Below are 24,551 nucleotides of genomic sequence, written 5' to 3'. Positions count from 1 at the left end.
TATTCTTTCTGCGCCTGGTCAGGGCCTGTATTTTCCCACATACTTCAGACAAACACAAACATAGGTCACTGGTGTGTGCCTACACAGGCAGATCCGGCAACACTGTTGCATAGAAACTGCCTTTCCATCCACTCCTGTTGAATATATTGCTTGTCCAAAGGCAGATACAATTATATCATCTGATTTACTACATGTATTCATGCAGATATATGTGAAATTTTTATATGCCTTTGACAAGTAGAAGAGATCCTATGGAACTGTAATGAAACTCGTAAGTTACATACACAGAATTCAATTTTTATAGAAAGTAAAAATCAAAACAAACTACACATATCAACGGAAGTTGAAGTAAGTAGATGGAGATGCCAAAATTCACTTCAAGTTATATGAAACCCAAAATGTTGCTGTGGGGGGAAATGGAGTCAACATTATATGGGATGTGTTAAGAATAACACTAACAGGTGGTTGGGATAGATATCTTTGGTCGAATTAACTTATCACAAGCTAAGTAGAGTATATTCTCAAATTGACTCCACACTCTTCGAAGGGAATGAAAAACTGGTAGAGAGTAAAAGAAAAATGAGTAAAGTTTTACATAATTCTTTGAGGAAAAGCATCGAGGACAATTCAAATTGAAACAGATTGATGCATGACCTCAATAGATGCCTCAGTAAAAGAAAGATGCTGAGAAATGTGGCTGCCTCAATGTTTTTCTCTGCACCTCCGAGCCTGAACAAGGAGAAATTCTCAGATTTGAGAAACTGTTTGGACGGATCAGCACAGGGAAGCCCAAAGCTGAAAGGGGCTGAGAAGGATGGTCTCCTTCCTTAGAGACCTTCACAGAGGATCAGGGCAGCCTTGGAGCTCCAGCATAGAGAGCCTTGTGCTTTGTGGTCAGCGACTCTACGGTGGTGTGGGGTCTGATAAAGCTTCCTGACTTCCAGATGACCTCATTTTAGGGGACCTTATTTCCACCAGAAGAGAAGAATCACAGCCTCCTCACCTCCAGCGTTATTAAGAACAACTTTGTTTTCAATAGATCGGTTTGTTGTTCACTCATTTCTCCTCCCACCCACTTTGGGACCCTCCTCTTCCTCCTCAAGGCTGTATCTCTCCTTGCCTCCCACCCACAGTCATCTCCAGGGCCCATATGACTAAGGAAGTGGTTAACCAGACGCCATGCAGTAGAGCCGGCTCTTCTCGTGGGAGCTGCCTTTGTGGGACCATGTTCAGATGGGGCCTCTTTAGTGACCTGACCTATTTAAACCATTCTTTCCATTCAGCTCATCCACATGGATTTGGAGAAAACTGGGTCATTGATAAGATGCCTCATGCGTCTCTTCTTCATCTCTTTCCATAGAAGAGGGAGTAACTATGCTCTTCCAAGAAAATATTCTGGCGGCCAGCCCGGTGGCGTAGTGGTTAAGTTCGCATGCTCTGTTTCATCTGCCCGGGGTTCACAGGTTTGGATGCTGGGTGCAGACATACACATCACTCATCAGGCCATGCTATGGAAGCACCCCACAGACAAAACAGAGGAAGACTGGCACAGATGTTAAGCTCACGCTGAATCTTCCTTAAGCAATATGAGGAAGATTGGCAGTGGAGGTAACCTCAGGGCCAATCTTCCTCAACAACAACAACAACAGAAATCCTCCCCTGAGTGCTGAGAACCTCCAGCAGTAAGAGGAGAAGAGATAAACCAGAGCTGGACAGAAGGAGCTAAAGGTTCAGATGGAGGACTCTACTCTGGGCCCTCCTGGTAGGATCCCTTCTCTGAAGGAGCGAAGCTTCCTGCCAGAAGCCACCAGGGACAAAGGACTTGCACTACAACTGCTGAGTCCTTCTCCCTTGTTTGGTTTGCTGTATAGGTCTTTACTTTCAGGTAAAATTCACTATACATGCACACCAAGTACATAATTCACATTATAACTTTTGAGGGCCCTGGGCACTTTGTCTTCATGGGTCCCTTCATGCATAAACCATTAAAAAGTATATTCTACCACTGTTGGTATAAAAAAAATGTATTATTACTATTATATGTGAAAACATTGTCTTTGACCTAAAAGAACACTGCTTTTCATCTGATTTTAAAATAAATTCAAACATTTTCCTGTGCCTCTGGCGTGGATCCCTATGGCCCCCTGTTTGCCATCATGAGATGGAGGAGGAGGGGGAGGGGGGGAGGGGGAGGATGTGGGAAGAGTAGGAGGGCAGAGGAGGAGGAGGAGGGGTGAAAGGAAGAGGAAGCAGAAGAGGATGGAGAGCTCAATACCAAGGAGATGCAATTCCCTGGCCCCAGAATGGCAGCCCCTGTCTCTCTGCAACTCCCCCTTACCAGATTCTGCACACACACCCCCGACTCTGGTCTCTCCTCCTCCAGCCTCCCTTCTACCCACAGGAGCAGCCTCTCATTCCTCCTCCCACGCCCTGATCCTGAGGATTCTTTCCTTTTCCACTCAGTCTCCCCAGGCTTAGGCCCAAGTCCTTCACCCAGAGCAGGACTGTCCCCTCCCAACCACCGGCTCTCCAGGCCTTTACTTGCCAAGCCTTGTCTTGTAGTTCTGGAGAGTCCGAAGCATAAACACCTCCCAGGAGAAAAGGAAGTGTGGGCCAGGTCTCCTCATGGAGTCATGGGTCCCACTGCTGAACCGAATCCAGCCATCCCAGTTCATTCCAGTTGGATCTGTGAAGACATCAACCTTGAATGAGCGGGGAGAAGGGACACAGAAAACACACTGATGAGTACTTTAACATGTAAGCTTCCATCTGTATATCCAATACATCACCTGCATTCAGTTTTGTTTTATTCCATTCATATGAATTGGATAATCTGCATGCTTCGCTTTATACATTTTCTTTTCTTTTTTCTTTTCTTCCTCAGAAGTCTTGGGTAGGCATAACACAGGACCCCAGAATTCCACTCTTTGTTGTGTAATCTACCGTGCCCAGGACACCTGCACAAGAAGGACCATAGCCTTGTTGTGTGAAAGATCCACAGACTGTAAACAACCAAAATGTCCACCATCGATAGAATGGGTAACTAAATTGTGGTCTATTTCATTAGCAACCACAATGGAAGAATCACTGATGATTGTTAAATCCATAATTCTTAGTGAACAAAGCCAGGCATGAGAGAATATATGCTATATGATTACAGATTAAAATCCAGACCTGTGAGGAGTGTGTAATAAACAAAATTATAAAATACGTGAACAAAGAATGAAACATCACGAAGATAAGATTGAGGTTACTGCTAAGGCCAAGGAGGGAGATGTGACAAGGAAGAGGCATCTGGGAAGCTTCTGGAAGCCTCGTACGTTCTAGGTATTGATCTAGGTGGGGGCTATGTTAACTTATAGCCATGCATTTATGTTTTATGCAGCCTTCTGCATATTGTGTTACACAATTAAAGAAAAAATATCATTCTGTCACTGTACATCATGCCAGGAAGCGCAAACTATGCTAAGTGAGCAGCTGGGTTATCTTCATCTGCACAACACTGTGAGGTGTGGGGCACCATTACAGCCACGTGACCCACGAGGAAATCATAGGATGTAGCCCCTTGTCCCAACCAGACCAGTGGTGGCACCAGGACTGGAGGAGGCCACGTCTGACAGAGACAATGCTGGCAACCACAGCCCTGACCTATTGTCCCTGGACCAACAGCGGTATCTCTGAGGAGCTTGGAACCCAGTCCATTCCAGAGCCATGGAATGAAGTGCCAAGCTTTTTGGGGTAGAGGTAGGAATAGAGAATTTTCCTAACTCGAGGAGGCTTTCAAAGCAGGAAGTGTGTGTGATAACCATGGCAGAGAAGGGAACTTCCCAGTTACCCCCAGGGATTATGTGGGCCCGTTGGGCAGAGCTCCTCAAGGGCAGGATTGCCAGAACATTCCAAATATCTCAGAGCCCTTAGACAAGCAATGCCCAAATGCAGAGGAGAGGGAATGGTGGCCTCCAACAGAAGTCAACAACCTGGGAAAGAACATACAGCCAGAGAAGAGGCAGAACCTACAGAAGATGGCCTGAGGTTCCCAGCAGCCACTTTCTCAGGTGTCCCCAAAAGCTCACCCTCCGTGGAAGCACATGGGAGAAACACACACACACTCCCTCACGGAGCGACAACAGAGGGAAAAACAACAGCTGACGCCAACAGTAGCAAAGCAGCAGACAGTGGAGACAATGGACCTGGCCAAGGCTGTTCCTCCTTTAAAGTCTGTGGTAGGCTTCGCGCGACATACAGGAGAGAACCTCACTGTCCACAGCAGGGAGTCAGCGGAAGAGCTAGAGTGGTAAATTTGAAAGGAAGGAAGAACAGATGGGGAAGAACCAAAAAGTAGAAAACGGAGCTAGAAGCTCGGGATCAAGGCAGCTCTCCTGGACTCCCAAATAGAATAAAACCCATACACCATAACTCCCCCCTACATATTACAAAGTCAATGTGGTAGAGTCAGGAAAATGGCAGAGAGAAGAAAATATGAGGGATAATCGAACCAGCTTACCCTGAGGAAGCACAGCCATTTGGGGGATATCTGGGGAATTTGAAAACTTGCCTTCTCCCGCCTGGCATACCCTTATATTCCTTACGCCGTCCACTCACCTTCTCTAGAACCACCCCCAGCGCCCTGCCCCCTGGAGCCCCCCAGAGCTCCTCTACACAGAACTTGCACTCAAATTCATGCAACAGTCCTTGACTCGGTCCCAGTGGCTCAGGAAGTCTCCTAGAGCAGGAGTAACGGACGTCTAAAGAGCTGGCCCCGGAGCCGCGTCATCCACATGAGACACGCCCCACGCAGGACAGCGCCGGCGTTATTTCCTTCCGGCCCATGCCCCGCCCCCTGCGCACAACTTCCCCGCCCACTCTACCCTCCCAGCCAATGGCGGTCAGCAGACATAACAGGAAGTGACGTCCTCACCCTCCAGGTTTAGGCTGCCTGTGAAAGGTAAGGCCTCGTGTCCGTTGTTTTCTCTTCATCCAGAGATAAACTTTGAAAACGGGCTCGAGCTCTTGAAAATGAAAAGCACAATAGTAGCGTAAGAACAACAACAACAAAGATTTGCAGGATCATGCCGAGGACGTATGCTAGAGATCAGAGCAAAAATTTTAAGGGACTAAAAGGGGAAGAAAGCTACTCGCAAAAGGCGGGTCTGGTAAGTCCAGGTTTGAGGAACAGGATTTCCAGGAACAAAGAGCAGTTAGCACAGTCACAAGCTCACCATGGAGAAGGAATTGGGAGCAGCATCCCACAGTTTAGTGGGAAGAGGCAGGGAGGGAAGGGCCACACACCTTTGTGGCAGGAGACCCCACAGAGCATGCCAAGTCCTCCATGCCTTTGTCCTCGGCTGCTGGGCACCAAAGCCAGGTAAAGGCCTTTGCTACAGGATCCAGAGAAAAACATTCTAAAACACTATTTAAACTGGGTGGGATAATGACATCTTTATTTTGACTAATCTCTTTAAGAAATTAACACAATTTAATTAATTGTTTTATTGTGGTAACATTAGTTTATAACATCATGTAAATTCCAGGTGTACATCATTATATTTTGACTTCTGTATAGACTGCATCGTGTTCACCACCGAAAGCCTAGTCGCCGTCCGTTACCATACACACGTGCCCCTTTACCCTTTTCGCCCTCTCTCCATCCTCTTCCCCTCTGGTAACCAAGAGTCTGTTCTCTGTATCCATGAGTTTGTTAGTTTATCTCCCACATATGAGTGAAATCACTTCCTTTTGAATGTGGGTACATGAGAGTACTGTAACTTTGTCACCAACAAAGAATTCCAATTCTTATGATATCACGTTATGGTAGCTACAGATATGTCCACAGGATTCTTGGGCTCTTTCTCTGGAGCTGGCCAAGTGTGCCAAGGCAGAAGAGCCCTGGCTGAGGAAGCTTGGGGCTAGAGAGACGTTGTCTAGAGGATCAGTGCCTGCCTTCAGCGGGGTAATCCATGAGCTCCTTCATCTGTTAACTGAAGGGTTGGTGGTTCAAGCCCAGTTGGGCATACTGGGTTTTGACCGATTCCAGGTTCTTTTCAGATATGCTTGGGCTGCACATTGTCTCTTAACTAGCTTGTCTCTTAACCTTATCCTCAATCCGTACTTTAAATCAGACGTGGAAAAATCCTGCTTGAACTTGCAAGGTTCATGTTAGTTACTGAAGGGTTTTGGTAGAAAGAATTTTGTTTTAGGGGTAAAAGCAAGTTTTGGAGTTCCAGAGCCTACGTTTCTTACAGACTGAATAATCTTTCTTCCCGAGGCTGGGTTTTTACAGCTGCTCGTTTCTGGAAACCTGATGTCAATACCCTTAAGTTAAATCATCGGGAACACACGTCTTATTGGACAAGTTGCATTTTTTATTCCTTGCAGCCAGAAAAAACACACCCCGTGGTCTGACCTATGGAAGGACTTGGGCTTCGGTTGGGTGATTTGGAGAGGATGGGAGGAAGCAGAGTGTGCCCCCTAGTGAATAGTGTGGTCCGCACGGGCAGTTCTATGATTGGAGTAAAGAGGTAACAGTCATTTCCTATGGAAAGAGGAGGATATTTGGGATGTTGTAGATTGCACAGTGACCTTGCCTTTGTCTGTGCCTGGCCAGAATTATGAGGTAGCATTGTTTTGTCTCATTTTTATCTAGATTTCGGAGTAATCTTGTGTGAGGCTGATGTTCTACGTCTGAGGTGATTTCCGACAGGAGAACTAAACAGTCAGGCTGTGTGTCAGAGCAGTGCAGCTGAGCAGCAGAAGCTGGTATTTTCTATCTCACTGGAAATCCCTAAAATAGAGAAGAAGGCAGAACACTCCAGTCTCACAAGCTGTAGGGGCAAACCTGGCTGGGTAACAGTGTGACTTTGACGAAGTTTCTTGACTTGTCTGTGGCTCGATTTCTCCTTTTAACATGTGTCGGATCGGAGTTCTTCCTGCATGGTTTGTCCCAGGTTTACAGGAGACGTGCAGGTGAAGCCTGGAGCCCAGAGCCTGGCACATAGTGAGTACTCAGCACATAGTAGCTCTTACCTTCCCTCCCTATCAGCATTTCTTTGATCTGCCTTGTTCTTTTGAACAGCTGCGGGCCCTTTCAGGGTGCGGATGGAGCGTCACGAGTCAAGGTTCTCCAACTGAGAAACATGAAATTGGTTCCAGTGTCTATTTTTACAAACAGTGCTGCAGTGGACGTCTGTATATCTGTATTTATACATCTCCATCACCGCCTGTGTAAGTGTTTCTCTAGTATATACTCCTGGAAAGAGAATTGCTCAGTTTAGAAATATGTTTGTACATACCTAATTTTTGTTTATTCCTGCCCTATGACCTTGCAGCGAAGCTTTACCAATTCGTATTCCGAATCATTTAGGAGAATATTCTTGTCTCCACCCTCTTGCCAACACTGGATAGCATTTATTTTTGCCAACACCTATCACTTATTTTTGCCAACAATTAACCCCTTATTTAGAGATTTATCCAGTAAGTACTCTCATTGGCATAACTTATCTGACATCCTGGAAAAGCTGAAATCAATATGATTTTTCTCTGTGCTCTTCTGTTTTCTGACTGCTGTGTTCTCTCAGATGATCTGGGCCAAGAGCAGTGCAAACATATCCCTCTTACTTGTTGGATGCTACTGCCTGCGGGTTCACACGCTGTTCTGGATTTTGAGGGTGAGGGGCTGGTTCACAGGAGAGGTTTGAGGTTGGGCTTACCTAACTTCCCTTGACAGAGAGGCCAGGCTCGAGCAATTGGGAACTCAGTCATTCTGAAAAGTGAGGTTTCCACGATGGGGCTTGAGAAAAATACAAATTGGTAAACAGAGACGTTTGATTTTTCATTAGAATGAGACTTTAAAAGATAGATCTTTTCTGTATTCCCAGTCCAAATAAGTGGGGAGGTTGCATTCAAAGGACTTTGTCTGGGGAACTTACTCTAGCGGCGGCTCTCTTGCTCTCCTTGAATTGGTTCGCCCATGCTGGTAACTGGCATTTGCTAGAACACCTTGTCTGGTGAGTTCAGGAGAACAAGGAGCTAAAAATAATCTGCGGTAGGAAACAGAGACAGCTGATGGATTCGTAGACAATGTTACGTGGAGTTAAGTGTTGTATCCTCTTTATTCTTTTAGAGGTCTGCTTGGTAACGTGAAAGAGACGTTCGTCCAGTGCCTGAAATACCCTTCACAGTGTGTTCCCATTACAAGGGCTTGGGAATAGTCACCTGAAGTGAGCACACCATTTCTACTGTGGTCTTTGATTTTTTTGCTTTATAGGGATTAGCATACATGTTTCTGAAAATTGAAAAGTCAGGAGAGTAGAGGTAAGTATCTGAATTAGTTCCTTATTGATGCATATTAACAGATTACAGAAAGAGTGGTGTGAAACATCACACATTTGTTGTCTCACAGTTCTGTGGATCAGCATTCTAGAATGATGTGGCTGTGCTCTCTGCTGACAGAATTGGTCGGTATGTCCTCCCCACCTGAGTAGGTCTGATATTGATCATGTTGTGGTTCTATGTCACCTGAGAGGCTGCCCTCATGATCCCCTGTTTATCCCTGTCCCTCTTTATTAATATGATTTCTAGCAGTCACGGCATCTTTCAGCTCACCTAGGTGGCTTAGGAGAAAGCCTAGCTCTGTGGAGCCCCAGAATTGACCTCTGCCATATGTTTCTCCAAGAGGAGGCTAAAATAACAGAGGTCTTCATCAAGAAATGACCTCTATGAGGGCTGACATCCCCCAGTGATCAGAGCAGAGGAGAAAATCAAAGGACAAGGGAGACTGGGAAGCAGAGTCCTCTTTGCGTCCCACATCACTTAGGAACTCTTCCTGGACACGGGGACGTTTCCCATTGAAAAGTGACCTTGGACAAGGGACTTGCTGTGCTCAAAGCTGAGTCATTCTTCTTACCAATGGGAGTCTCAGAGTCTCCATCCTAGGCTTTTTAAAATTTTTAAATGATGAGGCTTTTTCCTTGTATGAGAATCTCCTTGGAATTTTTGTCTGCAATGTAGTTTCTTGGGCCTTGTCCCCATAAGTTTTGAACAAGCACCGCGTTGACTCTGACGTAGGGGTTCTTTAGCTCTGCAGCTGGTGCCCAGGGGTTAGAGCCCTGTCTGCTGCTTGATATCACGTTCAATCATCCAAAACTGTAGTGGTCAACGCAGCTTCTGGACTTTACATTCTACATTCTTCTCTATTGTACAGGGGATAGACGTGCTCAAAGCAGGCAATGAAATCATCCACTGAAGCATGTGTGGTCCACGGTGGAGCTGGTGTTTGAATCTTCCACTGCCTTTCCTCAGGCTGTGCCTTTATTGCTTCCGCTCACACCTGGAATAGGATTTGAGTGGAAATGTGATTGGAGTAGAAGGCATCAGGGAGGGCTAGTTATTCTTGGAAACTGTTATTTACCCATTTGATAAATATTTACTGAATGGCTTCTCTGTCAGTCCCTTGTGGAGGCACTGGGGAGATGGGGCGAACGGGTGGACAGAGTGCCCGCTCTCTGGAAGATGAGCTTCCGGCACGAGAGCCAGACATTTTACAGATAATCATATCAATAGATTTTAATTTTGGCTGTGATAAATTTTATTTAATATTTCTGTGTTCCTTGGTCCCATGGTGTCAGCCACGTGTGAAAACTGACTGAATATTAATAATAGGACTAAAGAACTGTGGTAAAAGATTTGTCCCTGGAAAGGTTCTTCAGCCGTTTTTGTTTGAACAGTGGAAATCCTCATGTTTGATCCATTGGCTCCTGAAATTCAGCCGTGGGTTCCTGGAGGGTGTGGCAGGCACTCTGGATGGGAAGCTTGTGGCCAAGGCTTACGTGGGGGCTCTGCTGTTGTCAAGCGTTGAGGGAGTGTGGGAAAATCCCCTATTCCCTCCGGGCCTCACTTTCCCCATCGGGAAGATAAGGTTGTTAGTCAAATTCTCCAATGTCCCTTCCTGTTCAGTTTTCTCTGAGTGCATGGGAGACTGAGATGCGTGTGGAATGTGCCCTGGGAACTGCGGGTGAGACCTGGCCTTGGTCCCTTCTCTGTGTGTCTCCTGTAGGAGCCTGAGCTGAGACCACATCTTGAAAACACAGAATTGAGGGAGCAGATGGAAGAAAGAAAGTCAGCAGGCTTGGAGGATGATGATAACCCAAAGAAGATTAAGGTGCTGGTGGAGGAGGTGGTTGGCAAAGGAGGTGAGAATAAGGACAAGTTGAGTTCAGAGAAATCAAGGGACACTGAGGAATGAGTACAGCATCCTCCACTCCTCAAGGAGCAACCTAAGCTGAGCAGTGAGGACTGGGAGAGTAACTTACTCCACAGGGAACCTGTGCAACAGCCAGGGACACCCAAGGATGGATCAGGTTTGGTTTCTCCTGCTGGGGAGCACCAATTCCAAGAGGAGGAGGGTGGCACCCCCGAGGCTCTTCGCCGGACCCCCCGGCCTTGACCTCAGTGCTGCCCTCACAGTGGACGCCCTCCAAGTAAATGTGGGCTTAGAGGGATAAATGGTGTTTGGAGAAGGGTTGGAGATGTCCATTCTTACCTTAAGCAGTTGTGCCCTCGAGTCAGGAGGGGCCAGGGTAATGGGACCCTTGCATCTGAAGCAGTGATAGTAATATTCTTTTGCATTTATGGTTGAATAAAGCTTTAGCCACAATATCTCTTAAATATTTGTTGAGTGCCTCATTTTCCTTATGCTGTGATAAGGACTGGGAGTTCGCCTATTGGTAATATTTCCCTAAGGAAATCAAAGCAGTGAGAGGAAGAACACGAACAGATGGTTTCAACAAAATGCTAGGTCTCCTCAACTGGGGAGTTGCGGCAGCCCAGATGATGGGAGGGTAGGCCAAGGCCATCTCTTCCTAATGACAGAGTGAACCATTGTCAGGAATCCCTCAGGACAATCCGTTCTTCATCAGAGCTCACCACAGGTGAGTGTCCTCAGACATGGAGAGTGTAGGGCAGACCCCATCCTAAGCAAGGTGATTTGCTACATCTTGGGAGAAAGCAGAGCATCCCTGACAGGACATCGGGGACAGGAGTGTTGTTGAGATGACTGACGACTTGCAGCCGCTTTTGTTCAATCCGTTGCACAAATGTTGCTGAGAGCCTCCTCGAGTGCTTGACTCGGTGCTAGGGGTCATGAACGCAGAGATGAATCAAAATTATCCCAACTTCCCGGAGCTCTCGGTCTAGTACCAGGAAGTCATGAGAAGTGCAGTGGTGGTGGATTCCTTGGAGGAAGTGGCCAGTGCTACCCAGAGATGACCTCAGTGGTTTTCCTGGACCGCCTTCTGCTTTTTCCGACAGGTGGATGACCTGTCCTGACCCACGACCCTGAACCTCAGCCAGATTGCAGCCTCTCAGAGCCAGTGCTTGGACTCCATGTTGGCTCCAAGCCCTCAACACTGCCAAAGTCTCCACAGGAAACAGCTGGTGTCACAGCTACTGACTGTGTCCTGGCCAGCTGGAGAAATAAAGAGGCAAGTTAATCCGTCCTTTTCTTATTATTTCTTATTTTTCATTTTTTCTTGACGTAACTTTGGTTTTGTCACATTTTATAGATTTCAGGTATACATCATTATAACTTGACTTCTGTATATACTACATCGTGTTCACCACCAAAAGGTTTCCATTCGTTACCATACAAATGGATGGATTTTAAAGTCATTATGCTACATGAAGGAACGCAGACATGAAAGAATACAGGTATGGTTCCATTTGCATAAAGTTGTTAAAGGGCCAAGCCATCTGTAAGGACAGTGGTTGCCTGGAGCTGAGGGTTGAGGGGGTGACGGACTGCAAAGGGACAAAGGAATGCTGTGAGATCATGGAAATGCCCTGCACCTCGATTGGGGCAGTAGTTTCATTAGTGTTTACGGCTGCTGAAATGCCCCGAATTGTGTACTTTAAAGTGGTGCGGTCTATTGTACCTAAGTTGTACCTCAGTGGCATTCATATAGCAATGTACTGCATTTCTCCACATAAGCACTGAGTATTTAGAAAATGAAATTCAATAAAACACAATAGAGATTAACATTCACACATTCACAGTCATTAAATGCCTAAGAACACATATAGTGAAGATCCCTGAAAACTGTTTCTGAGAGAAATTAAAGAACACCAGATAAAGAGAAAAATATATATCAATTTCATAGATTGGAAGATTCCATATTGTAAGAATGTCACATCAAGATTGTTCCAGTTAATATTGTAGCAGGCATTGGGAGGGGATTTACCAGCTATTTCTAAAATGTATATGGAAATCAAAGTACCTGTAATAGCCAAGACAGCCTTGAAGAAGAATTAACTGGAGACACACTTTACTAGATTTCAAAAGAATTAGAGGACACACTCTACTAGATTTCAAAACTCACTTTAAAGCCACAGTAATTAACACACTATAGTATCGGTGGAAGTAGACGCCACACAAATGTACCATGTGAAAGAGCAGAGTGTAAGAAATTGACTCCCACATATACAATTATTTGATTTTTTAAAATAAAGTCACCAAGACACTTCACTGGGATAATGAAAGACGTTTTTGGTAAAAAGCTCTAGAATGAATGAGTATTTATTTAGAAATAAATTAATATTCACAACTACCTTCTACCACACACTGAGTTAATTGGAGATGTGAAAGTTAAAATTATAAAGGTTTTGGAGGAAAAATGGACATATTCTCATGAACAAGGAATAAGCAAAGAAATCTTAGACATAACACCAAGACACTCACCGTGGATGAAAATTTGAAGGTCAAACGAAACTGGTTTCTAACGCTCACTCCTCTCCTCCCTAGACTGTGACCTTGGAGTATTTTTTAACCTTTTTGAGCTTTTTTTCCTCAAAAGGAAAAGGATAAAACCTGGCTAATAAGACAGTGCATAGGATTAAATACGGTCACTTGAACAATAATAGACGCTAAGAACAAATTTGTCTCTGAGTCCTCCTTTACCCACTTTAAATGTGTAGACAGAAAGCAATTGGCAGAGAACAGACAAGATGTTCTAAAATAAGTATTTTCCCACCATTTCTAGAAAGAAGTCATGTATAGAGTACAAAGAATTAGAGGGGGGCAAGAGTCTTTTCAACAGCCATCCCCAAACCCCGAAGCAAGGCTAGTTTCTCTCTAAGACCAGAGATGGAAGTCTAGACCCTATCCAACCCCCACAGTCTTCTCTGTCTGGAGCGGAATGAGGAAGTCCACTAGGTTCAGAATAACCTGGACCCTTGAGTGTTCCTCAGAAAGACACTCAATCAGTTCTTCAACTCCAAAGATATTGAACAAATTTTGAAACCAGGAGAGGTCAAGGAGAAACTGAAGCACATGATCAGGACTCTCACCTGAGTCAAAGCCAGGATAGTCATAAATACGATTTCCCAGATCTCTGCAACGGCACAGGGATGTTCCTTTGAAGTGACTGGCAGACCTGTGAATATCGGTCAGGAGGGATCCATATCAATTTATGGGACTCAAAATTCAAAAATATCCCTGTACCCTAACCCAGGAAAGTTCTTATTCAAAGCAATGTGGCGAAGAAAGCATAGGTGTAAATCTTTGTAATCTTTGATTAGATAATGATATCTTAGACGTGACAGCTAAAGCAAGAACAGTCAATGAATAAATAGATAAATTGGACTTCATCAAAATTGAAATCTTTTGTGCTTCAAAGGATGCTAATAAGGAAGTGAAAAGACAACGCACAGAATCAGAAAAAAACCGTTGCAAAACAGATATCTGACATGTGTCTAGTATTGACTCTTACAAGTCAATAATAAAAAGACAATCCAATTTATCAATGGGAAAAGGATTTGAATGGACATTTCTCCATAGACGATGTACAAATGGCCAAGAAGCTCATGAAAAGATGTTTATCATTGATCATGAAGAAAACAGAACTGAAATCCACAATGAGATACCACTTCACACCCACTAGTGTGGCTGTAATTAAAAGATGGGCAACCACAAGTGTGGAGGAGGATGTGGAGAAATTGAAATCCTCATGCATTGCTAGTGGAAATGTAAAAAGGCGCAAACGCTTTGGAAAACGGCATGTCAGTTCCTCAAAGTTACATACAGCGTTGACATAGATGTAGCAATTCTACTCCTGGGTACATAGCAAGAGAATTGAAAACCCACGGTCACAAACAAACTTGCACATGAATATTCACAGCAGCATTACTCATAGTAGTAAAAGTGGAAACAACCCAAATGCCCTCAGCTGAAGAACGCACAAAATGGAGTATAGTCATAAAATGAAGTCTTATTCAAGGATAGAAAGAATAAAGTACAGATACCTGCCAAAATGTGGATGAACCTTGGCAACATTATGGCAAGTGAAGAAGCCAGACACCAAAGGCAACGTGTTTTATGATTCCATTGAGAATAGATGTCCAGAGTAGGCAAATCCATATGGGGAGAAAGTAGATTAGCAATTGCCAAGGGCTGGAAGAAGGTGAGGAATAGGGAGTGACTGCCAATGGGGACGGGGTTTCTTTTGTGAGGTAAAGAAAATACTCCAGAATGAGATGGTGGTGATGGTGTCACAACCTTGTAAATAGACCAAAAGTCACTGAATTGTACACAAAACGGAGAATTTTATAGCCTGCAAATTACATCATCATCGTAAAGCAATGTGTCTTTGCACATTCCCTCGTCCTGTATTTTCATTAGCAACGTGTCCCAAGTTAATAGTCAGTGGCCAGGATAGGATGCTGTTAGCCTGTTGTGAAATATGTCAGATGGAAATATATCGGATGGAAACATTAAAATCAGGAAGTTTTTGGTAGAAATGAGGTATAGGCAGGAAGCATGTACGTGGAAAGACCTGACACAGAGTGAACTGGAAAATGTGGGAGGGGTTTGGGGTGGAGGGGCACTCTACCTGACACCTGGCTCCAGCACTTAGAGCGAGGGCACTTTGGGCTAGTCTCAGACCCTCTCTGTGTCTTGGTTTCTTCATCCGCAAACCAGGGAAAGGCCACGCTCTCCTCACAGATCGATCGTGAGGATTAGAAGTAGTATGTACGTGAAATGCTCATCCCCAAAACTGTGAGGAAGGTCGATGCTATCAGTAGGTCCTCAACCTGACTGTACATCTGAGCAACTTTAACAATAGATTCCAGGCCCCCTCAGCCCACTGAATCAGAGTCACTACAGATGAAGACTCTGGACTTGTATTTGTACTAACTCTCCCAGGTGATGCTTTTTTTTTTTTTTAATTTAAATAGGTTTAACTCCCCAAACCCAATAAAACTAAATGCAAGGTTGTTGAAGTTGTTTTTGCATTGGACCATGGAGTCATCTATGAAAATCAAATGTTTCAACTCAGAACTCTGATACACACGAGTTCTAATGAAATAGTGAGGAAAGTGGTAAAATGTCGATACAGGAAGGCTCCAGACATAAGAAGCAACGGTGGGCTAGAGTTGGGGCTGAGAGGAAAGATGGCTTCCTGGGAGAGACAGGAATTCCTTCCACGTCGGGCCTCAGCAGCCACAGAGTGGAAGGCACTGGCAGGAGAGCTGGCACCGGAGATGGCAGAGATCTTCATCATAGAGTCCTTGGTGGCCTCAGAGCATAGTTGCCCCTTTGGTTATCTGCAGCTACCAGATGACCAAATGGCAGGTGCACCTTGGTGACCAGAGAAGTTTCTGGAATGCAGATTTCAGTCCCCTTGGGGGATTCCCAGAGCTATTTCAAAGGAATTTGAAGAGAGTTGGGGTTCTTAAGAAATTGGTAAGAGTACAGCCAAGAACATTCATCTTTGTAATATTGTTATAAGTCTTCGGTCAAATCCATTCTTCTTGGTTTTTCAGTGATCTTCTTACCACTTGTTGTGAGCCTATGATGCTGATAGAATTAATATTCCAGGTAAGCTTAACATTTTAACAGGGTATTCCTGTGGGATGTTTTGATCCGAAGAGGTGAATTTTTAATGGCAGAAATTTAGACGCTGCAAGGGTATGCCTCGGCAGAGGACCTCTAATTTCTCGCAACAGGTATTCCATCTCTGCTTGACATATATTTCCTTTTTCTGTTAAATTAATTTTTATTGCAGTAATACTGGTTTATAGCATTATATCAATGTTAGTGTACATCATTATCTTTCAACTTCTGTATCGACTCCATCAGATTCACTACCAGAAGTCTGGTTGTCATCAGTCACCCAGCATATGTGCCCCTTTACCCCTTTGCCCTCTCCCCTCCCCCCTTCGCCTCTGGGAAACAGCAATTTATTCTCTGTGTTTATATGTTTATTTGTTGTTGTTGTTGTTTTATCTTCCATGTATGAGTGAAATCCTATGGCATTTGACTTTCTCCGTCAGACTTATTTCGCTTAGCATAATACTCTCAAGTTCCCTCCACGTTGTCAAAAATGGCAAGATTCCCTCTTTTTACGGCTGAGTAGTACTCCATGGTATGTGTGTGTGTGTATCACATCGTCTTTATCCATTCATCTGTTGATGGTCACTTAGGTTGCTTGCAAGTCTCGGCTGTTATGAATAATGCTCCCATGAAAATAGGGGTGCATAAATCTTTTGGAATCAGTGAGTTTGTGTTCTTTGGATAAATACACAGAAGTGGACTACCTGGATTATATGACAGTTCTGTTTTTCGTTTTCTGAGAGCTCTCCATGCTGTTTTCTATAGTGGCTGCCCCAGTTTACATTCCCACCAGTAACATATGAGGGTTCCCTTTTCTCTACATCCTCTCCAACACTTATTTTCTTTTTCGTGATAGCCATTCTGACAAGCATGAGGTGATATCTCATTATGGTTTGGATTTGCGTTTCCCTAGGAATTAGTGATGTAGAACGTCTTCTCAGGTGCCTATTGGCCACCTGAATACCTTGTTTGGAAAACTATCTAAGATCCTCCGCACATGTTTTAATTGGGTTTTTCCTGTTTGTTTTGTTGTTGTTGAGTTGTATAAGTTCTTTCTATACTTTGCATATTAGCCCCTTATCTGATTCATGATTGGCAAATATCTTCTCCCAGTTGGTAATGGTCTTTTCATTGTGTTGATGGTATCCCTTGCCATGCTTAATATCCCAAGAAATAAAAGGGGGACAGTTTTGTCTCGGTGTTTTTAGACACACACATAAGAAAGAACGGTGAGAATTATGCTTCGATATTTTTTGGAAACAGGTCGCTATCAGCAGAAGGGCAGACAGCTATTGGGAGTGGTGGCTGAAAGGTGGTCCCCAACAGTGGTGGCCTTTGGAAGAGACCAGGCAGCCTTGGGTATCAGCACGGCCTAGGCAACTGGAAGGCAGGGGCTCCTAAGATTCCATGACACCCCCACCTTCCAATTCTGTTATTGCAACGCCAGACCGTTAACTGGCGCACTGAGTCCTCTCTCCATCACTCCTGTCTGACTCTGAGTTACAGGCGGTGCCTGTGGCTCTGAGCTCTGGCATCTTGAACCTTGTTTGGCAGTTCCGGACCCTCAGCTGTTGTGGAGTGCTGATCAAGTCGTTCTCAACCGTGAGTTAAGAAGTCTTGTTTGACGTAGTCCCATTTGTTTCTTCTTGCTTCTGTTTCCCTTGCCTGAGGAGACATGATAATCCAAAGGATACTGTGAAGACCAATGTCAAAGAGTGCACTGCCTATGTTTTCTTCTAATTTTCTGGTTTCAGGTCTTACATTCCAGTCCTTAATGCATTTTGAGTTAATTTTCTGTGTCGTGTAAGATAATGGTCTACTTTCATTCTTTTGCATGTGGCTGTCCAATTTCCCAGTCACATTTATTGAAGAGACGTTCCTTTCCCCACTGTACGTTCTGTACGTTCTTGGCTCTTTTGTCAAAGATTAGCTGTCCATAGATGTGAGGGTTTATTTCTGTGCTCTCCATTCAGTTCCATTGATCTTTGTGTCTGTTTTCTTTCCAGTATCATGATTTTTTTTTTTGAGGAAGTTTAGTCCTCATCTAACATCTGCTACCAATCTTCACCTTTTTGCTGTGGAAGATTGGGCCTGAGCTGACATCCGTGCACATCTTCCTCTATTTTCTTTTCTGTAGGACCAGTGCCACAGCATGACTTGTTAAGCAGTGAGTAGGTCCACACCCTATATGCGAACTGGCGAACCCTGGGCCGCTGAAGTGGCACATGTGAGCTCAAAGCACTCTGCCTGCCGACGGGCTGGCCCCGTAATGTTTTGGTTAATAGAGCTTGTAGTATATTTTGAAATCAGGGAGTACCATACCTCCAGCTTTGTTTCTTTTGTCTCAGGACTGCTTTGGATGCAGGTGCTTATTATAATGATTGACCTGGGGGTAGGAAACATGGAGCTGTATAACTTTTATGCAAAAGACAAAAGCAGGATAGAGCAGAACAACAAGGATACTTTCAATCAAGTCGCTAAAGCAGGGGAGAAACTGTTGGAGGACTCTAGAATGGAAGGGGACCTGGCCCATCTGACTGCATTTTAACTTCATCCATTTTATAGCATAGACATGAAGCCTTAGGGACATACGCCTCAGGTACCCGGCACTCCACCTTGACAACAGTGAGAGCCATAATTTCAAATTCTAGCGTGCTTTGAGTAGAAGTGAAATTTACTCTTTCTGCTCATCGATGAGACCAATCTTCTCTGAGTCTCTCACTTTACAAAGTAAGTCCTGTCATTATTCATTCAAACTTCAACAGTGAGGTTTGAAGTCAGAAAATCGTATAAATATTCTAGCCACCTAACAAAACACCAGAAAGTTGGCAAGTCCATTCCAGTTCAGGACAGTTGGGCCCACTAGACCACAGACTTTGAGACATAAAGAAAAGAATGTCACATCCAACTGACACCAAAAGAGAGATTTCTTTAAAGCTTTTCATGGCTCTGACACACCAATAGCATTCCACAGTGTCGTTGGAGGATGGCGTGGCGTGGGGAGGAGATGAGCTTCCAAAGCGGTTGATGCGGTCCTCTGTCCTTTACCTTGACATGAAAGCTCGGTGGTACATGGCCAGACCCATTGCGCCCTCAGCTCGGGCGAGTGCAGCAGCTAAACTGAAGTGACCAATGCCACAGGGGGTCTCCCAGGTCTCCTCTTCACAAGACCCGGGTGGGAAGAGATGACAAGAAAGTGAGCAGGGCATTCAGGGCACCACTTTCCCCTGCCTGCCTGTGCCTCTCTTGTCAACCTCAGCTTCTCTGTCACTGAACCCCATCACACACATACACTGTGGGTCATCCACCATCCCTGAACCATGACTTTGAAATTCCACATTCTGGTAGAGGAATATAACCGCAGGTCAGTAGCATGACGACAGCTCGAAGGGATCTGTCCAGCAACGATCCATCAACACTGCTCCGCATCCCTGATCTGTTCCAAACGTGAGTGAACTGAATGACGACAAGAAATAGCATCAGGTTGACAAGTGTTTGCAAAAGAAAGGGCCACTACGTGCATTCAGGATATACTCATAAACCACTGTAATCATTTTCAGAGCTGGAAAAGAGCTCTTGTGGGACTAGAAGGCATAATATGTGGATATCCGGAAGCAACAAGTAGGAAAGATAGTGTTTACAGACATTTAAAAAGTAACAACCACAAAAGCGGCCCACACATAGAGAAGGATTTTAGGAGGTAGAGCTGTCACACTGACTTAAGTTTGAAGATAAGCCAACATGCTGCCCTAGTGAGGGGCAAGAAGTCGACACAACACAGGGATGCAGCAAGAGGAGTATTGTGAGTCAGGACAGAGAATAACTTTTTAACGAAGTATTCATTCACTTAGTATTACACTCTGCTTTTGTCCCTTTTAATGGATGTAGAAAAACCTGGAGAAAGCCCAGCAAATAGCAGCATGAGAGTCTAAAAGTTTGCCATCTTTCACGTATGGGAAAACCTTAAGATCGGTTTACATTTAGAGAGAAAGTGGGGTGACTTCGTGACGGTGCTTCAGAAGACACACTTTGTTGGGACACTGGTTTCTCTTTCTGTTTTGAGATGCACACAGGAATGGGCACTGAGAACTATGCTTAGATATTTTCTGGAAAGAGGTCGGTAGTGTCACCACGAGAGTAGACAGCTGCTTTGGGGTGATGCCCATCAGCAGTGGCCTTCAGAAAAGGCCGGGCAGCCTGGGGTAGCAGCAGGGCCTAGGCAACTGGAAGGCAGGGGCTCCTAAGATTCCATGACACCTCCACCTTCCAATTCTGTTATTGCAACGCCAGACCATTAACCGGCGCGCTGGGGCCTCTCTCCATCACTCCTGTCTGACTCTGAGCTGCAGGCGGTGCCTGTGGCTCTGAGCTCTGTCATCTTGAACCTTGTTTCGGCAGTTCCGGACCCTCAGCTGTTGTAGAGTGTTGATCTAGTTGTCCCCAACGGTAAGTTAAGGATTCCTGTGTATAACACCCCTCTGGCCTGATGAAACCTTTTTGTCTTTGCTTGTTTTTCACTCATTATATGTTTGGGTTTCTCTGCCCAGTCTCTGGCTCTACCTCTTCTGCCAACATCACCATGGCCGTGTGTCCTCACGCTTTGTCTGATCCGAGGGCAGAGGTGACCCTCCAGGAGTCCAACCAGGAATTGCGTTCACAGCTGGCACAAAGCAAGCAGGACTTCCAAGCCCTCATGGAGGAATTCCTTGTATCCGAAGCTGCTGCCTACTCCCTGGCCACCGAGCTGCAGAAGCACAGTAAGTCTCCCAGGGCCGTGCTCCCCAGATGGGTGAGTGATCCCTGTCTGCCCTCTAAGACACTAAAATTTCTCCAGACTTTATCCTCTGGTCCCTTTGTCAAAATAACTTTCATTCTGACCACAATCCAGGAAAGTCAGAGGTAGGTATTTTGCCCTCATTTTGCTGGGGATGGAGAAACTGATGCACAAAGAGTTTAGCAACTTTTTCAGATTTGCAGTGTGGTATAGGGCGGCTTTAGAATTTGAGTCCCAGACATCGATTGCTGGTGCAGCCACACAATTGTGTCTTCCTCTCAGGAAAGGGCTGCACTGTTTCTCTCAGCATCCTCTCTGTCCTTTACCACATCCTGCATCGCTCTTGGCCTAAATGTCTGGGACAAGTGAACTCCCTCAGTTCAAGCTTCTCTGAGGTCCCATGGGCAAAGCACTGTGCTACTTACAGTGGGAAAACAGATGATAGTAGCTGCTTTATAGGAGCTTAGAGATGAATATGCTCCTCACCGAAACTGTGCTATCCAGGAGTGACACCATCAAGACAGGGAATGCCCTGGTGAGAGGGAAGCCCTCTCTTCCAGGGCACGGGCTCTTCTTCCTGAGTCTGAGGAAGACGTTTGACACCCTGTGGTAAGGTTGGGGCTGTTTCTATGGAAACCAGAGAATCTGTCCCACCACCTGTGTCTCCCGCTCAGCTGGTGAACCCTCAGGGATGCAGGGCAACCAACAGGTCCAGGTGACCTTGAGAGTCTGGGCTATGAGACCTGTGGCCAAATTGAGGCCACAAAGTGAGGTAGGTGGGGGAGACCACTAGCCCCAGGAAAACTCAAGCCAGTGTGTGAGGCAGGCCCCTCCCTGCCCCAGTCAGCCTCAAAACTGGAAGCTCGATTGCCTGCTCAGTGAGACTGGGCTGTAGTGATGACAAGAACCGTGACAACCAGGGCATGTGCACAGCAGAGTGTTTAGAAGGATCTTGACAACTCGGAGCCTGAATTGGGGTCGTTTCCTACAATTGCTTTTCAATAAGCCATTGAGGGGGGAGTAACTAAAATGACTGACACAGAGAAAATCAAAGCCTGCCATTTAAAAAGTGAAGAGATGAGCTTTCAGGAAAGGACAAACGAAGTTTTATTTACATCCTGCCTTAGAATCACAGCGTAACTGTAGGAAACACATTTTGAAGCTGATGAAGAAGAAAGATATCACTTGAGACCTGGGTGTCAATGTAACACGGTGCAGTGGTGAAGAGCATGGACTCTGGGCCAGTCTTTCTGGGCTCCAATCCAAGCTGTGTGTCTTTCTGTGCCTCAGTTTCCTCCTCTGTTAATACGGTGCTGTCATGGTACCTACTTGTTTGAGTTGTTGCAATGCATCACATGGATGATTTCTGTAAGTCCCTGTCACAGGGTCAACACTATTTGTTAGTTCTTCCTTCTATTGCTTTTAATTTAACACAAACTTTCTTAGTATCTGTGCACGTTTCCTTCAGAAATTTATGGGCAAATGCATAATATTTTACAGGGTTGAATCCATATAAATGTCTTTATCTTGGATGTACTTGACCTTGAAATTCTGAGCTCAAGGGAACCAACAGTCAGTAGAGTCCACCGGGCCTTCCCAAGCACACAGGCAATCGCTACTGCACGCGCCTGCTTGGTGTTTCACTTAAGAGGCTGCGAGGCTTGGTAACGTGACTAAGGCCCACGACTCAGGGTCAGTCTCAGGGGATGGGAATTCTGCCTTTGTCAAATAGAAGTTAATGTATCTAGTTACTTTCTGTGCCTTGGAGCTTCTCTTTCCTCAGCTCTAAAATGGGGAGTAACCCAATGCTGTGTAGTAGTTTGGAGGCCGAGGAATAAGATGCGGAAGTGCCAGTGTGGAGCCTGGTACTGGGCATGGACCCTGCTTCCTCCCTTGAAGGCAGTGACCACAGCAGCATGGCCAGCTTTCCACTGAGGCAGGGCTCTCTGTCCTTTTTCAGAGTGTGGAGAGTGCAAAGACATCATTGAATCCGTGCTTGGGGACAAGCTGCCTTTTGAGGAGGGGAAGCTGGCAGAGAAGTCAGCGCTAGCCGAGAAGCTCAGGTAAGGAGGGCTGTGTGGGGGTAGGCTGGTGGGTAGCTGTGGGAAAAGCTGAAGTGGGGCAGGGAGCAACTTTGGGCCAAGAGAAGGCAGAAATGTACGTGGCAGGCACTTGTGTTCAAATGTTTGTAAAGCAACTAGGGAAAAGTAATTGGAAAATTATGGACTCCAGTTATTCAGAGGCTCACTTACTCTTTTTTTTCAAAACTATAAATTTTTGAACTGAAATTCACCAAACACGAATTTGCACAAATTGAGGTGAACAATTCGGTGGCATTTAGTACGTTGACAGTGTTGTGCCATCACCCGCTCATTTCCCTTTAATCACAATCACCGCCTGTCTCACGAGGGCTTGTTGTGTTTTCTTTCTAAAGAATTCTGTCTCCTTGACCCTGTCATTCTCGTGTTCTTTCCAGCTAACCCAGCTGTGCTCGTGCACATTTCTGTGTCTGGCTTTGTGTCCATTCACTGCAGAATGCACCATGTGTATTTCAACATAGAAGCGGGCATGGCTGAAGGGGTTAACTGAAGAGACACGTTTTTAAAACAGGTTTAGGAAGACACCTGGTTTTGTTGACAGCAGAAACAATGACTAGGATGTCCAGGCATCTGACAGGAGCTCTCTCTGATACACAGGAAACCTGTGATTTACCTTCCTCTTTCTCTTTGCCACAGGCAAGTCGCCACACATCGGCCAGAATTCTCTGAGGACTCCTTGGGGGCAGTTCTCACAGAAATCTTGAAAATCTTTAGACTCTGTCACTCATCCCTTTGGACTCTCAAGTTTTCTCTTCTGTCCCACCTTAGGGAATCCAATCTCCTAATTCAAGAGCAGGAGCAGCAACTGGCCTATCTGCGGCACAAGTTACAGGAAGGGCGAGAAGTGTGGGCCCTGCTGAGTCAGCACCTCAATGACCTGCTGACACACGACGGCTCTGACGACCACCAAGGGCAGGCCTTCCGCCAGCAACTGGCTGAGGTATATAGGCTGGCCAAGCACCTTGCCCACATACTCGGCCCAGGTAAGGTGGCCACAGGCCCTCACCGCACTGAACTTCTCCAAGGTGCCTGGCTCACAAGACCCTCCACACCTCCCCTCGTAATGTTTTGACAAGCTGTCCCAGTTTGCGTGTTGCACTTGGGACCGTGGTAGGACCAGGACTGGCTAGGTGGGCGCAGAGAGCAGATATGCCCAGGGTGGAGGTCATAGTGGTGCAAGTGTCGGCTTCCTTCCTGATGGACTGTGACCTTTAGGGCAGGAGGCCACACCTACCTACTGTCAGAGGACACAAAAGAGGACGTGACAGGAGGCAGCTTGTTTGAGTGAAAAGAGCCTTGGACTAAGGGTGGCCCTTCCCAGGCTCCAGCCTGAGAGCTGACGGTACTAACACTGGGTGAGAGATTGATTTTTACTTCATCCGTATCAATCTCCTCAGCAGTAAAATGGATCCAATAATCTGTTCACGGTAACTGTAGTCATCAAACGTAGGAATGTCTGTGAATGCACTTCAGAACAAAGCAAGCCCCTCGCTCTGTGGGGTTGGGCAAGGTACTGGATGTGGTAGAACTTGGTGGTAGAGAGTTTAGACTGGAGACCTTTCCGTAGAGAGAATTTCCCTCCACAACACACAGAAGCCAACTTGGAGGGCCCTTAAAGTCCCCAGATGAGGGATGTTGGCTTGGGTTCTTTCTTGTCTCCTTAGAGAAAGGACGAGGTTCTCTGTGAGAGCTGGGAAGGGATATAGGGCCTGTGCCTTTGGCAGGATTTGTGGCAGAATGGAGCACGCAGTCGCAGAATTCAAGATGGAAGCTGGACAAGTACCCAGTGATATGA

The 24,551-nt window shown here is 45.6% G+C and overlaps 1 protein-coding gene across 1 annotated transcript; it reads left to right on the top strand.

Moving 5' to 3' along the window:
• Positions 1-20,187: 20,187 nt before the first annotated feature.
• On the top strand, positions 20,188-24,551 carry LOC139042111 (putative NBPF family member NBPF5). Its single transcript, XM_070498094.1, has 5 exons — positions 20,188-20,329; positions 20,431-20,640; positions 22,618-22,720; positions 23,525-23,739; positions 24,481-24,551. The coding sequence occupies exons 2-5, from the start codon at positions 20,463-20,465 to the stop codon at positions 24,549-24,551; spliced, it is 567 nt and encodes a 188-aa protein (XP_070354195.1). The 5' UTR covers positions 20,188-20,329; positions 20,431-20,462.

Source organism: Equus asinus, chromosome 25 (assembly GCF_041296235.1).
Source record: "Equus asinus isolate D_3611 breed Donkey chromosome 25, EquAss-T2T_v2, whole genome shotgun sequence".
NCBI classification, from domain to species: Eukaryota; Metazoa; Chordata; class Mammalia; order Perissodactyla; family Equidae; genus Equus; species Equus asinus.
The sequence above is the reverse complement of the archived record's forward strand: the minus strand, read 5'-3'. Positions and strand labels throughout refer to the sequence as shown.